The 16832-nt window shown below is 38.2% G+C and overlaps 1 protein-coding gene across 1 annotated transcript; it reads left to right on the plus strand.

Moving 5' to 3' along the window:
- Positions 1-3101: 3101 nt before the first annotated feature.
- Positions 3102-16832, plus strand: slc20a1a (solute carrier family 20 member 1a). Its single transcript, XM_010899746.4, has 11 exons — positions 3102-3514; positions 6417-7118; positions 7233-7373; positions 11535-11620; positions 11783-11879; positions 13390-13509; positions 13608-13817; positions 15164-15647; positions 15745-15930; positions 16089-16173; positions 16381-16832. Exons 2-11 carry the CDS (start codon positions 6767-6769, stop codon positions 16534-16536), a joined length of 1917 nt encoding a protein of 638 aa, XP_010898048.1. The 5' UTR covers positions 3102-3514; positions 6417-6766; the 3' UTR covers positions 16537-16832.

Raw genomic sequence — 16832 nt, forward strand, 5'->3', positions numbered from 1 at the left:
CTTTTGTGAGATACTGTATATAAATATATATACAAACAAGGGGATTGTATAAATGTGTATAATGTGACATTAGTTACTAGATAAACCCCACTAAAAGAAAACCTGGGGAGTCTCTTCAGTCAGCTATTGTAGCCATACCATTTAGGATTTAATTCCTAAGCACTAAATCCAAACCCACACAGAGACAGTTTTTGCTTAAATTAGGCCTGATGCATACTGTCACTGGTTTACTTGAAGAAAAACCACTAGAGGGAGTCTTGTGTTTAGTGTTTGGGATTCCAAAACACTAAATTCATACAATCTTTGTATGGTATCAAAACAACAATAGGCAAACATTTGAAGATTAGCAGTTAACCTCAGTCTTCCCCTGTCCAGAATTCTCTCACCATAAAAAAAGGAGGGTGGACACTCACTCCTTACTTATTTACTTTTTTTTTTTTTACAATGGATTTGTTGAAAGTAGGACTCAGAGGGAGACAGGTGATGTTGAGACAGGCACTGAACCCTGGTCTCCAGCAGGGAATGGCCTATCTGTACTGACCTTGGAGTGTTACTACTGGACCACAGCGTCACCTGTTCTAACTTTCATAGACATTTTCAACATCAAGAAATACTTGAATCCTGACCTTGCTACAGCAGGGAATGTTTAGTAAACCATTCGGTGTCTAAGCCCTTGTAGTTGAAAACATGAAATGCTTGAAACCCATTCCTCTGTTTTCAAGGTGTACTAGTCTTGCAAAACCATTTTAACACATTAAATGAAACCAAATAATCAACATAAAATATAAAGCATTATTCAAGACATGTACAACTCAGAAATTCTTTAGGTCACCATTAAAGTATTACAATTGTTTTTTAAATCATTGTTGCTGTCTATGCATTATATTAATACATCATTGTTTATTCATTATGTAGGCAACTCTGAATTCTCAACTGCAGATTTTCTCACGAAAATAACTCATTGTTTTTAGCACTAACTTTTCAGCCTTGTTACAACTTGTGACATTGGACTGTCCTATGTTTATACTTTTCTTCACCCTCACTCCCACAAGTATTTCTTAGTTATGAAAAACAGTATAATCTAACTAAGTAGTGTTTTAGTGGAGTCTGTTTGTATAGTATTTCAACATCAGCTTGCTCATTGTGATAAACCAATAATGGTTGGCAGTATTGTACTGTACATACTTCAAATTGTGTTTATGTATGATCATACACAACAGAAATAAGAAATCACGGTATTAGAGCACAACTAGCAATTACTGTGGGAAACTGCTCCACTGTCCCTCCTGTATATTTAGTGTAAAGCCCCAATCTGGGAAAGTCGGTTCTATATATTAAAGGTTTGGTTATCTTGCATGGAATTACTCTTCTCACAAAGTTATTTCTCACGCCTCAAAGAAAAACAATGTGCATCCTTTAAGACCAAAATGGCACATCCTTATTATTTTCAATGCCACCAACGTGATTAAAGCCATACAAGGGTAAATGTATCTAAATGATTCATTTGGAAGTAATAATTTAAAATATGGATAGATTATACATTAAATTGATTGAAAGTTTAAGACATTATCATGATCCTTCAACTATAATTCATAAAAGTGTTCTGTTGTTTTCTGGAAGACTCAGGGCAAACTGGTAGAGATTGTTATACAGGGCAGAGTATTCACTTCCTGCTTAGTCCTATATTTTTCACAAATAAACTGTTGGGTAGTCTGACACATTTGGAAAACCTACCAATAGAGTGACTGGAAAACATATAGAATATTATTCAGATCATTTCACTGACCATTTTCTTTTAATCACTTCCCTGTGTAGGGAATTACTGTAGAAAATTATAGGACATACACTTGTATCATGTATTAAAGGACATTGGATTAATTTGCAATTACTTAAAATTACATTGTTTTCAGAAATGCAAATAATCATTGTGCACTTGGCTCCTTTCCAAATGCATGGCAGGGATCAAAAAGTTCCATCCAAGTGGCAAGCATGTAACATATTTGCTGATAGAAAGCTTTAGATCACATGCATTTCAACAACCTTGTCTAAAACAGCACGGACAACCAAATAATGAGTGACAATTAAAGGGAAGTCATCAGCAGTTTTGAGGGCAATGATGCATTTCAAACTTGGACACATTCTGCTGACTTCCACTGGCCTTCAGACTTCCTATGTAAATTTCACAGAAGTGATTAATAGTGCATTGCAGGTTAATGACTAACCTAGACAGTGAAACAAATGTTTTCCTGCCAAGAACTAATTATTTTAATATTGGTTTGCTCATGGGCACAACATCCCCTTTTATTTAGTTGAAGAACACGATTTGAAATTCATATTTGAATCTCAAACAATTAGGTATTAATTAGACTCAAAACACCTGGTCTAATTATCTAAACAAGGTGTGCCTTTTGATAAAGAAATTGCAATTTATTGTAAACATTCTAAATATTACGCCTAGCACCTGGAAGCTGGGTTAGCACCATATGAGATATTTGGGACATTCTCATGTTAAACTAACTCTTAGCAGTTTAGAGTTTACTGACGTTAGCATGTGGTTAGCTAAGCAAAGCGACACATAGTAGCGCCAATTTAATGAACTAATGTATTTTAGCGATAAGGCCAATACAATGTTAATTTACTGTTTACCCAATGTCCCTCTTCGGATTTATTTAAATTAAAATGAAATTGGAAAAATAGTTCAAATAAAATTTAATTATGCTATTCTACATTTGGTGTTGAGCTAAGGTTGATAAAGTCCTTTGCAAGCCATTTCACTTATTTCTCGCCTCTCTTTTCACAAGGTTAAATTATTTAACTAGTTAACAGTTTATTAGATTTATTTGGCTTAATAATCAACAATATGTAATCCACTTGATTCCCATAGCAGCTATATATGCCGATAGCAAGATTTTTTTAAAAACTACTATAGGTAAACGCAACACATCTAAAGCTTTTAATTACTTAATTACCCAACCTTGGAGTAGGGCCTATAGTTATAACTTTTTCGTGCTTTTAGAACTGGAAACTGTAGGAAACACCTGCTAACTTCAACAATGACAAACACCATGCGTCATAAACATGATATCCATGTTTAGAATGTGGGTAAGCATAAAAATCACCAACATTTCGGGAATGTCGTAGTATAGCCTACCTGTTCTAAACGTCGACCATAGATACAGAACCCTGCTTAATCGCTATGATTTTAGCTGTGTGACGTAAGAGTTGGGACGTCCCAAGGATCCCGTTAGAATTTTCCCTGGCAGCTGCGGTCTCATGATTAGAACTGTTAAACTCTCCACCCATTGCCGAACAAATATATAACCCCACAAGCAATATAACATAAAATAAAAGTTGTTGCGAGCCTTGATAAAGACATCTCCTGCAATGACTGTAGCTTAGTCAAGTGGACATTCTGGTTGCTTTCTAGACACTGTCTTTTCAATTTAACCTACATACTCCAACTTGGGCAGCGGAGTTCAAACCCTCAGATATTTTTTTTTGGTCTACATTATTGGTAAGTATAAAATACTTCATATACACTTTTGTTTAAGCACAGTTGTGCAAGGGTTGAGTGTGCTGGGACATTTTCTCTGCGCTATTGAAGTTGTGACGTCTTGTCTTTTTTGTCGTTTTATAGATGTTTAAACACCTACACGTTTACGTAATCTAGATCATTGAGGGTCAAACTGCAGTAAATACTATGTAGGCTATGTTACCATTTATTTCAAATGTCCATATTATATTGTTGGTTATTTTAAATTGCAATATTTGATTGCCATACTTTTTCTTTGAGTACAACTTTTCGTTGTTTTTTCAGAATTCTAAAATGACAAGGTAGCCTACTCCATAATGGTTTAATGTTTAACTGTTAATGTTTTAATGTAATGCGTTAACATGAAGCACGTGAAGTAGCGTGACCCGTCAGTTATTAATTGGATGTTACGCAAGACAAAACGTTTTTTTTTTTTGTTGCCTAGAATTGCAAAAGATGACGATCGCTGTTTTTGTAGCCTGCATTCAGAAGTCTCACTAAATCAAACAACACTGCTCCTGAACTGCTTGAAATCCAAATTTGGTATTTAGGTCTATGTAATCATTTGGAACGCTACAGTACATTGCTTAAGCTATGAATGCGATTCAAAAAGTCTGGTCTGGAATATGTAGACTACATACAAATTCTGATATCATCAGTTGTAATGTATTTAACTCATTAAACCTTTTAAACATCCTCCACTTTCAAAAATAATTGTCTTAAATAAAACGTCAGGTAGTGCTCAGTTCGCTTGCATGTGGTCAAAGAGCTTCCACCTAAAATGTGTATTCAAATGTTATTAAAAAGATGTTGTAACTATTTGGTTGTCACATCCTGAAGAGCATAGCCTAATATTTCAGATTATTCCATGTAAAACAACTAGCTGTGAGTAAACATAGGCTTGCCCCTTACGGGTCTGTTTAAATATATATATATATATATATTTGCGTAGTTAGGTAGCCAGCTACCAATATGTCAAAAGTGGTCTACTAATTTCTCTGAAATGACAACCCATTTGTTTTCTGATAACAAAAACAGGCCGTTTTGCTGCAATAATTCTCTCCAACAATGTGTATAATTGTTTAATTTGCCTCAGCAACTCCAGACGAAATTCGGAGTCACTTTTTAGCCTTGTACTGTCGTTCGCTATTCGAGCTACCACTGTGCTACTACTACCTTCGCGAGTGTTGCAGACCGGAACAGGTGCCCAGCGCTGAAGAAACAAGCGTGGCGCCCAACTTACATAATGTTCTGCCCTGTTATAACGTTTTAGACAGTAGCCTATATGGCCAACTATCTTAGCACTGAGGATTTTGACAAGAATCAATAACTAATACATTCTGGTACCAGTTAGAATGTTTCTGGTCTCAGATTCAGGAGATTCACATCGTAACATTGACTTAAAACGAACCCTACAAATATACCACAAGGCGATGTGTTAAGCCAAAGTCAATTAATCGAAAACATCATAATATATACAAATATTCATTTTGTATGACAATCTGTTAATAAAATACAATGGAAAAGGATCAAAAGATACACCAAGTGGAAAGTTTGTGCACCACCCGATTCATGGGAATTTATTGTTTCTAAAGTCTTATTTCACGTTGCCTATAAAACAGGCAGTCATCGGGACATTCAGTTACTGCTGCAAATGCACATTCGTATCAGTTAAAAACACGAATAAACTACTATAGTGGCCACTCAACCACCAACACTGGATGACTGTAAAGCGAAGAAACATGCTGGTTAAGTTTAGCTACTTAAATTGTCTGAACCGTCCACCGACCTCAATTCAATAGACTGCAAATTAATGAATGTATTTACCGTCGTCCAATCTTCCAACGAACATTATTCTTGTTAATTGTTTCCGACACCTTTTTCAATCCATGCCCAAAATAATTCTAGAGATTAAGAAGTCTGAACTGGTATTGATGGTTGTACCTAATAAACTGGCCACTGAGTCAATGAAAAACCTTACAGTACAGTTGTGGTGCAAGAACTTTAAGAAAAGGTACATGGAGATAGGTGGAATTGACTGAAAGAAGCTGCCATCTGATTTTGGGGCAACCCAATTTTGGCTCTTGCCATCACATTGAAGTTCACACCACTTCAAGCCACGATCAAAATATTCCTGAACCTCTCGATCAACCTAACCATGGTCAGAGCCATGTTGTCTAAACTGAGAAAGTTTGAGACTGTTGTGAATCTTTCCAGAAGTAGCCGACCTACCAAAATCCCACCAAGAGTAAGTTGTAAAGTCATCTACAAATTCTAAAAATACTCTGCAACAACATCCAGTGATCCTCTCTTGTCTTAGGTGAAATGAGACTCATTGCAGAATACTAAGGTAGAATCCAGAGTTCTGAAACAATGTTCAATAGAGAAATTAGTGAATAGTGGACGTTTCTGGGTGACGTGGGCTCCATTATTGTATGGCGAAATCCAAACTTACATTTCACATCAAGTAAATTTTACAGCCTTTTCCACTTTCTAGCCGGTCTTATGTAGTTCCGGGGCTATACTTAGCATATCAACTATTGACCAATTATGTGTTCCTGTGCTATAATGAAGTTTTAACTTTAATTAGTGATGTTACATTTTTTTGAGGTATCTGCAGGAGCATTATTGAAATAAACAAAAGAGAATACTTCTCTCACCTTACATACAGGGGCTCATCCCACATTTTTAAAACATGATACTAATACTGGATATGCAGGTTCTTTTATTTTAAATGTATTTTAATATTTCTGTTTCTCCAAAGCAGTTCTAGCAGTAGTTAGTTAAATTATTCTGTTTGATTCTGAAATTAAATAATGCTTAAAGTCTTCTTATTCTGTGTGATGGATAATAGTTTTGTATTTGTTGTTCTCTTTTTTTACAGAACTTTGTACCTCATCAACCACCTGCTAAGGGTACCTCATCATGGATGTCCTTTGCATAAAAAATCAGTGTGAAAGAAATCTTGCTACCCTGCTCTGTATACTTAGATAGCAATTATTTATTATCCTTCCCTTTAGCCTCTTTTTGACCAGAGCTCGGAAAGGAGTAGGAAATTAGATTTATTCTTTGATTTGAGGCAGGGTACCTGAAACTAATATTTATAGATCTTCAAAGAAGCAATATACCTCACTATTTATTAGTTTTATTATCTTAAAGGCATTGTTAAGTTATTTTGAAACTATCTTAATATAAAAAAAATTTTAAATAAATTTAAACGCACATCTTTTGGCAATGGAATCCAACACTATAGCATCCCTAGCAACAGCCACCACTTTAGCCACTGTGGCCTATTCAAGCGATATGTCAGGTTACTTGTGGCTACTGATCTTAGGCTTTGTCATTGCCTTCATCTTGGCCTTCTCTGTGGGGGCCAACGATGTAGCCAACTCATTTGGCACAGCGGTGGGCTCTGGCGTGGTAACTCTACGGCAGGCCTGTATCCTAGCCACTATCTTTGAGACGGTAGGATCAATGCTGCTAGGGGCCAAAGTCAGCGAGACTATCCGCAAAGGAATCATCGACGTGAACATGTACAACGGCTCCGAACACATGCTGATGGCAGGATCCATTAGTGCCATGTTTGGTGAGTATTTATTTTGTGATCAATGTTAGGAGATCATGTAACAGCATGTTGTTAATTTGAGTTCTCAATGCTTATGAAACAAATTATGACTTTGTTTATGCGTGTGTCCTACAGGCTCTGCCATGTGGCAACTGACTGCTTCATTTTTGAAGCTCCCTATATCTGGAACACACTGTATTGTGGGTGCAACAATTGGTTTCTCCATGGTAGCCAAAGGTCATCACGGGGTCAAATGGATGGAGCTTCTACGTATTGGTATGTAAATGACAGTTGTATTATGATCAACATTGTGGAAGATCTTTCATTAGTGACTTGTTCATACATGGAAATAATTATGAAATAACAAGGGTATTATTATCTCACAATGCCTTAGATCTCTATTGGAATGCATTATGTATGTCATGTGACAAAGTAAGTACATCCCCTGGAAAGATAATTTTTTTAACGTATTTGGACTTAAGGATATGTAATCTTCATGTCAAAACTATTGACAGTTAAAGGTTACAGAGTTTAACAAATGAAAGATTATACTTTGAAATAATTTATTGACCACAAATCAAGTGTTGCCTCCTTTGGCTGAAATAACTTAATGTAGCGATTTCTGGTAACTGTTAATCAGTCCCTTATATTGACTGGGAGAAATATTTGGCCTGTCTTCTTGACAGTATTACTTCAACTGTGTAATGTTCAAGGACTATTTTCACTTCAAGTTCTCACAACAGCAAAATTCAAGATCCATATTCAGTTTTGATAGATTCCCCTCAAGAATTCTCTTATAGAATATAGAATTCAAGGTTGACTAAATGAGGGCAAGTTTGCCAGGCCCTGAGGCAGCAAAGCAGCCCCAGACCATAATGCCCATCGCCTCCATGCTTTACAGTTAGTATGAGGTTCTTCTGTTCTAAGGCAGCGTTTTAATTAAACAAAGCATCTGGCAATGCGGCCAAACAACAACACTCATCTGTTCAGAGCACATTGTTCCAGTAGTTTTGGTCTATACCCACAGGGTGGAAATGGCTATGTAACCTCTCCCCCTCACAGGCCTCTATAATCTTTTTTTATGAGGGCATAGTATAGGTCTGTTTATCATGGCATGCTGCGTAACCACACACCCAAATGGTTAAAACCAAATCAGACCCATTCCTAATCTTTACTGAAGACTGGACAGTTCCAAGTTATTCTCTAATAATTTTTCTATCATTTACACCTTAGAGTAAAAGATTGTAATTTCAGACATTTTATGTGATGGTTAAGGTATGTGACGGTTAACTTTGTAAGCATATGGAAATATGCTTTTGATTTACAGTAATTTGAATGATTTTAAATTTATTTGAATTGCATTAATGGTTTCAAAGTAAATTAACATTTGTGTTAAACTGGGTTACCTTAATTAACAAATCTGGATGAATTTCATCTAAAATATCTGTATGCAAATATGTAAAAAAAAACATGAAATGTTTTCCCCCCCAGGTGTTATACTTCCGTTTTCACATGACTGTGTGTATGTATACCTCAATAAATGGGTTGAGAGAATGTGAAAAGAGTGTGCAAAGCTGTCATCAAGTCAAAGTATGGCTACTTTAAAGAATATACAATATAATATTTTGATTTGTTTAACACTTGATTAATACATTATTCCAAATGTGTTATTTCATAGTTTGGACACCTTCAATATTAGGCTACAATGTGGAAAATAATAAAATGAATACTACACATTATATATACAGTTAGATCCGGAAATATTTGGACACTGACACAATTTTCATAATTATGGCTCTGTACACCACCACAATGGATTTGAAATGTAACAACCGAGATGCAAATTAAGTGCAGACTTTCAGCTTTAATTCAAGGGGTTGAACACAGTCCCCTTCTCAAATGTAATGGACAAATTCCACAATCATAAATAAAATGTTTTAAATGAATAAACATTTTAATACTTTGTCAAGAATCCTGCAGACAGGAATGCAATGACATCACCAAATACTGGGTTTCCTCCTTTGTGATGCTTTGCCAGGCCTTTACTGCAGCTGTCTTCAGTTGTTGTTTGTTCATGGGAGTTTGTGCCTTATGTTTTGTCTTCAGCAAGTGAAATGCTTGCTCGATCCAGTTGAGATCATGTGATTTATTCAGCCATTGCAGAATGACCCACTTCTGTACCTAAAAAACTCCTGGGTTGCTTTCGCAGTATGTTTTGGGTCATTGTCCATCTGTAAAGTGCAGCAACTTCTCTGAATTTGAGCAGACAATATATCCCTCTACACTTTAGAATTAATCTGGCTGCTTCTGTCTTCTGTCACATCATCAATAAACACTAGTGACCCAGCGCCATTGGAAGCCATGCATGCCCATGCCTTCACACTGCCTCCACCATGTTTTACAGATAATATGATATGCTTCAGATCATGAGCTGGTCCAAGCCTTCTCCATACTTTTTTCTTCCCATCATTCGATTTATATTTATATGTACACACACATGTAGATTTGCTCCAGGTTGTTCAAGTTGGTTGGACGATGCTTTTGGAACATCATGTCCAAATTGTGCTACAGATATATAATGGGATTGAGATCAGAGCTTTTGACTGGCCAAAGCAATTTAGAAAATGCGTTTTTCTGGATTTTGTTGTTGTTATTCTGTCTCTCACTGTTCAAAAAAACCTACCATTAAAATTATAGACTGATGATTTCTTTGTCAGTGGGCAAATGTACAAAATCAGCAGGGGATCAAATACCTTTTTCCCTCACTGTACAGCTCTGCCAAATTATCAGTTTCTCTGGTTTTACTATTCATAGGTATGTGTATGAGTAAAATGAACAGTTTTGTTTTATTCTATAAATTACTGACAACATTACTCCCAAATTCCAAATAAAAGGGTATTTATTTGTAGAAAATAACAAAAGAACCAAAAAAAATGCTTTGTTTTCAGACCAAATTAAATACAAAGAAAACAAATTAATATTCATTTTTCAACAACAAAATATTAATGTTTTAACTTAGGAAGAGTTCAGAAATCAATATTTAGTGGAATAACCCTGATTTTCATGTGTCTTGGCATGCTCTCTACCAGTCTGTTACATTGCTGTTGGTGACTTTATTCCCCTCCTGGCACAAATATTCAAGTAGCTCAGCTTTGTTTGATGCCTTGTGACCATCCATCTTCCTCTTGATTAAATTCCAGAGGTTTTCCATGGGGTTCAGGTCTGGAGATTGGGCTGGCCATGACTGGGTCTTGAACTGGTAGTCCTCCATCCACACCTTGACTGTCCTGGGTGTGTGGCATGGAGCATTGACCTCCTGGAAAAAACTATTCTCAGAGTTGCAGATCATTGTCAGAGCAGAAGGAAGCAGGTTTTCTTCCAGGATTACCTTGTACTTGGCTTGATTCATGCATCCTTCACAAAGACAAATCTGCCCAATTCCTGCCTTGCTGAAGCATCCCCAGATCATCACTGATCCTCCACCAAAATTTACAGTGGGTGCGAGACACTGTGGCTTGTAGGCCTCTCCAGGTCTCCGTCTAACCATAAGACAACCAGGTGTTGGGCAAAGCTGAACATTTTCACTCGTCAGGGAAGATGACCATACTCCATTCCTCTACGGTCCAATCCTTATGGTCTTTTGCAAACTTCAGCCTGGCTCTTCTTTGCTTCTCATTGATGAAGAGATTTTTTCTAGCTTTGCACAACTTCAGCCCTGCCCCTAGGAGCCTGTTTTGAACCGTCCTCACTGTGCACTTCACCCCAGCTGCTGTTTGCTATTCTTTTTGTAGGTCACTTGATGTCATCCTACGGTTGTTGAGTACTGTAACATTCAAATGAGTTGATGGTCATCTTAGTCAGTGGACAGTCATTTTCGCCCTCTGCCAGTCTGTAGCTTTGTTGTCCCCAATGTCTGTTGCTTGACCTTGTTCTTATGAACCACCATCTTTGAAATGTTCAGGATGGAAGCAACCTGACGCTCACTGTATCCCTCTGCCAGTAAAGCCAGAATTGAACCCTTCTTTTACTCACTCAATGTTTTTATTTTCAACTCTTTTGTCATGCTGAATAGTTTTTTTAAAAATTCAAATTACCTTTGAGGTACTACTTGCACTGTTTTTGCCATCCAACTTGTCCTATTGCAAGAGGATAGTGATGACCACAGCAGTATTTTGTACACTTTTCCTTGTAAAATGTTATTTGGTTCAGGTAATCACCTAATTAGTACCTCGTTAAGTAAAATGAGGTGTGCCTGTGTTGGAATTTAACAGACACTGGAATGGAATGGCTGCCATGCATGTAGAGATGCTAATTTAAGAAAAGTTAGGAGTGGTCTCTTAATTTTTTCCAGAGCTATAGAATGTAAATTGCTACAGAATGTTTTTGTACTGTGTACTTTGAAAAGATTCTCTTGAAAAGTCTATTTTCTCTTTGTAGTGGCATCCTGGTTCCTCTCGCCTCTTTTATCTGGTATTATGTCGGCAATTCTGTTCTACTTTGTTCGCAAGTTCATCCTGAATAAGGTAATGAGATTTGAAAGTCATTACTATTTTGTTTTTGTTTTCTGCTTTGTGAATGTACAATAATGAAATGACTGGTTCAACACAGAATCTTATTAATCTAAGATATAACACTGATATTTAGTATGTGATCAAGTCAAATCTCCTTCCTTCGATCTTCTTCAGGAGGACCCTGTTCCCAATGGCCTGAGAGCTCTCCCTGTCTTCTATGCTATCACCATGGCCATCAACCTGTTCTCTATTATGTTCACTGGAGCTCCCTGTGAGTACAATACACACTCTCAATCACAACAGAAACATACACCACATAGACTCCATCCTTCCAAACCACTTTCACAGCAGTAATACAGAGATCATTCAAACCCTCTGGGGCATGCTTGATGCCTCATTAGAAAAGTGTTTTTTACTCATTTTACTCATTTGTTTGATTATGGATGGATATTTATTGGATGTTTTTGCTACTTTGTGCTTTGCTTGAAGGGTTCAACTTTTCTAGAAGTTAACTGGCCTGGGCCCTTTATTGAAGGCTGCTGGGTGTTGTACATCAAGAAATAATAATACATAACACACCATAACCCCTGCACTCAGCAGACAAATACAACAGTGTAGGCTTCTGGGTAGGATATTTTTCACTCTAGCGGTACAAACAAATCTACCACATTTGTATATGCAATGCCCTAGTACTCTTACATAAACTTTTGCCCACATTTTCTGTGCCCATGTTTTCTGTAACAGACACACCTAATGACAACCATACAATCGTGTGACCTCGTTTAGAAGATATTAAATGTCCCCTTGGCAGCCCCTCACTGTATCTATCTGTAAAAGAGTTGCCTTTGCAGTACTAAATTTGCTGTCCTGAAAATTTTCAATGTTCTTCTATGCCCATTGCTGTAAATGGTGTTCAGCTCGTTGACTTTCACTTCTGTAGAGTCTTCAATTGAGAGAACTAGACATGAATATTTCCCATTTTACTGATTCTCCATACTTTTTTTGATCTGTAAGATTTCTTTGGCTCCTGGATTAAATACGAAAGTAATGGAACAATGTATGGATAGCCGCTAGTATAAGAAACAAAAAATGTTAGACTATTAGTTTTACTTCTGTGTGGTTAGTATATAGTAATGGACCATCTTAGTTTCCCTGTCTACATATAGTTCCCCTGACTCTAGTGTAATGCACTAAATCACTGAGCCACAGCGCCAGTTTGACTCCTGTTATCTGTTGTTGAATGTGCTCTGTCTGATACTGAAGTTCTCCAGAGACATACACAAACAGCTTAGCTGGAAGTAAAAAAATATCTCAAGTGTTTCTACCATGTGTCTCCCAACTCCTGAGATCAAGTTTGTAAGGGTGTATGAAATGACTAAGGCAGCAAGAAAGGACATTTTATTTATAACATTCTAGTCCGTATCTAGAAGGTGAATTATGTTTTGAAAGACTATACCAATAATACACTCAAAAGTGTACTCATCATTTGTATGGTTAAAGAAAATGACAGTTTCTACTTTATTCAAAATACTGAATTACATAGTTTACATGAATTACTAGGTATGGAATCTTACCCCATTACACTGGCAGGATGTTTAGTGCAGAATGTGGTTGGTGTTGTTGCATTGATTGTGATGTAGCTCTGGGAAATGTTGAAATGTACACCCTAGGTGCCTTGTAGAAAGGTGATATTGGACCTAGAGAGCACATACTTAAGTTATAGCACCCTCTATGCCTCCCCTTGTTAAAGCATTCTGTCTTTTGTTCCCTTCTGTACACAGTGTTGGGGTTTGACAAAATGCCATGGTGGGTAACATTGATCATCTCACTTGGCTGTTCCCTCATCACAGCCTTGGTTGTGTGGTTCATTGTCTGTCCACGGCTCAAGAAGAAGATCAGCCGTAAGTTTCACTGCTGTAAATACTAATGACATTGAACTTTAAAAAATAAATGTGTGGATGTTATACTGATTGGTGCCTTACTGCTGTTTGTCCATCAGGTGAAGTGGCCTCGAACCACTATGAGACTCCTCTCATGCAAAAGACCCCCTCCAAACCTGCCCCTCAGGAGCATCCCTCCACAATCCAAGTTTGTGACACCGTTCTCCAAACACCGCCATCTCATCAAAGGGCGGCCTTTAACATTGGAGGCTCGGAGGAGGCTGATTTGGACAGCAACATGGACTCCAAAGACTTGTGTGCCAGCAATGGTGAGATCCCCTTACTTTGTTACATGTGACTAGTGACATAATTATTAGGTAATATAGTATCTGTCACACTGGGGTGGTTAGTAACTCCAAAGTGATGAGCTACATATCGAAACCTCATTTTGATTGTAATTGTGATTGGTGGTGATAACTTTGACACAGTGTGAGGTCACTTTTAGATTAGATTAGATTCAACATTATTGTAATTGAACAGTACGAGTAAATGACAACGAAATGCTGTTAGCATCTAACCAGAAGTGCAAATAGAAGAGTGCAGGAAATGTACAGGTATTAAGTATAGTGTATGTTACAAGTGGAATGTATAGATGTCCAATGAAGGCAAATACAGTGCAAAGGGCAATTATAAATGAGCAATGTAGGGGAGGGCAGAACATTTACATTAGGAACAATGTATGTACAAGTGAGAAGTGAGTAGTTGTGCGATGAGGCAAATGCAAGTACAAATAACAATTCTCATTGTGCAATCGAGCATATTGGAGGTGAGTATGTGCAACTGAAATGCAGGAATAGCACCAATGAGGTTCCTGAGGTAGACACGTACATGTAACAACTGAAAACCTACTTATCAGATTTTACAGGGTTACAGTAGATGGAAAGAAACTGTTCCTGAGCCTGCTGGTGTGGGAATGAAGAGACCTGTACCACCTGCCTGATGATTGGAGGGCAAACAGTTTGTGGCATGGGTGTGAAGTGTCTCTGATGATGCCACGCACCCTACACAGACATTGCTAGTGCTGGAGGTCTGCGATAGCTGAGAGCTGGGTACAAGTGGTTTTCACCACCTGCTTCGGCACTGGGGACAACCGACTGGGCCAGTGACAAATGTCAGTCAAGACCTTGGCCAGCCGCCCAGCACCTGCTCTGAGCATACATCCAGGGACGTCATCGGGACCCGCAGCCTTGTGTGCATTCAGCCTGCTCAGTGCAGAAACCACATCTGCGGTGGATAGTCAGTGGGGGTCGTCTGGGGCGAGTTCCGCTTTAATGGCTGGCCCTTTGACCTCTCTGTTCATCCATGTCTTCTGGTTGGGGAAGATTTATTCATTTATGGATGGTGACATTGTTGATGGAGATTTTGATGTAATCCAGAATGGAAGAAGCAAGTTTCAATGTCTGTATTGAAGTCAAGAGTTGCTTGAGGGTGGCTTGAGGGTGGGTTTTCAAAACAGCATGTTTTTAGAGGAGCCATTTGAATGCTTTAAGCTTCAACTTGCACGACTTAGACAATTAGATTATTAGTAGTCACCATTAACCAAAACCTAGCTTGTAAATTTGTCAATGTTTATATGAAGTGAACTGAATGTATTCTTGATGGATATCCCTGTTAGGTATTAATGGCAGTATGGGCCCCATGACCATCACAGACCCACACAGTGGTCAAGCTCACACAGTGCACAAGGACTCAGGGCTCTACAAAGACCTTCTTCACAAGCTTCACCTGGCCAAGGTAGGAGATTGCATCGGTGACGACGATGGGCGGCCCATACGTCGAAACAACAGCTATACCTCCTACACCCTAGCAATCTATGGTATCCATGACGACCCCAGATACAAGGAGGGGGAGCTAGTAGATCAACGCAGGAGACCACGGCTGGAGAGCTACAACAGCTACTGCTCGGCAGTGGTAGATGGTGGTACTGTTGCTAAGGATGCAGGAGAGGCTGTGGGGTTGACACTGGAAGCAAGCAAGGACATACCATTAGAGGAGGATGAGTTGGAGGTGGACCGGCCAGAAGTCACACATCTGTTCCGTTTCCTCCAGATCCTCACTGCTTGTTTTGGCTCCTTTGCCCATGGAGGCAACGATGTCAGGTATGCTAGGAAAAGGAATATAGAAGGAATTTCTAGTAATTATAAGCTGATAATGTGAAGTAAGGGTGCTCCTTTTCTCACTCTCTTTTTCTCTAAGTAATGCAATTGGTCCTCTCGTGGCCCTGTGGCTGGTGTTTGAGAGTGGTTCAGTGGTGTCTGATGCCCCCACTCCCATCTGGCTGCTGCTGTATGGAGGACTGGGAATCACTGCTGGACTCTGGGTTTGGGGACGCAGGGTGATCCAGACTATGGGCAAAGATCTCACCCCAATCACCCCTTCAAGGTATTCGATGTACTGAATCTTTAGGATAATATAAAAACATATGAGTCACATTGTTCAGACTCAACGTTTGTTCAGTATTAATATAATTTACTATTGTCTGTTGTGTAATATTATTATGCAGTATATATCCTCTTGCCAATCCTATTTTCTCCCTCCAGTGGATTCAGCATTGAACTGTCATCAGCACTTACAGTAGTAGTGGCCTCAAATATTGGACTCCCTGTTAGTACAACTCACTGCAAGGTAGTTCAACTTTACATGTATTGATGAGTCTGGACAATTCTGAATGTAACGAAAAACAAGCTAAATGTATATACCACTGTAATAATACATGTACATTCTGTGTCTTAGCATTATGGAGTCATGAGACTTACATCCGTAACAATTAGTGTGCCAGAAGAAACCAGTGTGAACCTATGCATAGTGTTGAATAAAGCTGTTTCCATTTAGGTGGGCTCTGTTGTTGCTGTTGGGTGGCTGCGTTCAAAGAAAGCTGTAGACTGGCGACTCTTCAGGAACATCTTTATTGCCTGGTTTGTAACTGTCCCCATCTCTGGCCTCATCAGTGCTGCCATCATGTCTCTCTTCACCTTTGTCATCCTTTGAGGTTTGAAAGGACTGATAAGTGTCTACCATGCCTTCTAGCCAGGGATACTGCTGTCGCCTCACTGACCATAGTTTAAATGCACGTTAAAGTTATCTGTATATACAAAGTCCTGTCTTTTTCTGTTTATACACTGTACTGACCATGATTGAAGATGATTATTAGGTCATGTTGATTATTGGTCATGTAATGAATTGCTTGAAGATGTTATTTGACAGATCATACTATAATTAAAAGTTGTACCGGCAAATAAATGTATAATTCACTTTGCGATTCAAAATAAAATGATTTTATCAAC

Source organism: Esox lucius, chromosome 13, assembly GCF_011004845.1.
Source record: "Esox lucius isolate fEsoLuc1 chromosome 13, fEsoLuc1.pri, whole genome shotgun sequence".
Classification (NCBI taxonomy): domain Eukaryota; kingdom Metazoa; phylum Chordata; class Actinopteri; order Esociformes; family Esocidae; genus Esox; species Esox lucius.

What these genes read in the sequence shown, in the direction of transcription:
- slc20a1a (XM_010899746.4), top strand. Translation starts at nt 6,767, where the DNA reads ATGGAATCCAACACTATAGCATCCCTAGCAACAGCCACCACTTTAGCC. An exon ending in ATCCATTAGTGCCATGTTTG is followed by an intron (nt 7,119 to 7,232) that starts GTGAGTATTTAT and finishes TGTGTCCTACAG; the next exon opens with GCTCTGCCATGTGGCAACTG. An exon ending in TTAGTACAACTCACTGCAAG is followed by an intron (nt 16,174 to 16,380) that starts GTAGTTCAACTT and finishes GTTTCCATTTAG; the next exon opens with GTGGGCTCTGTTGTTGCTGT.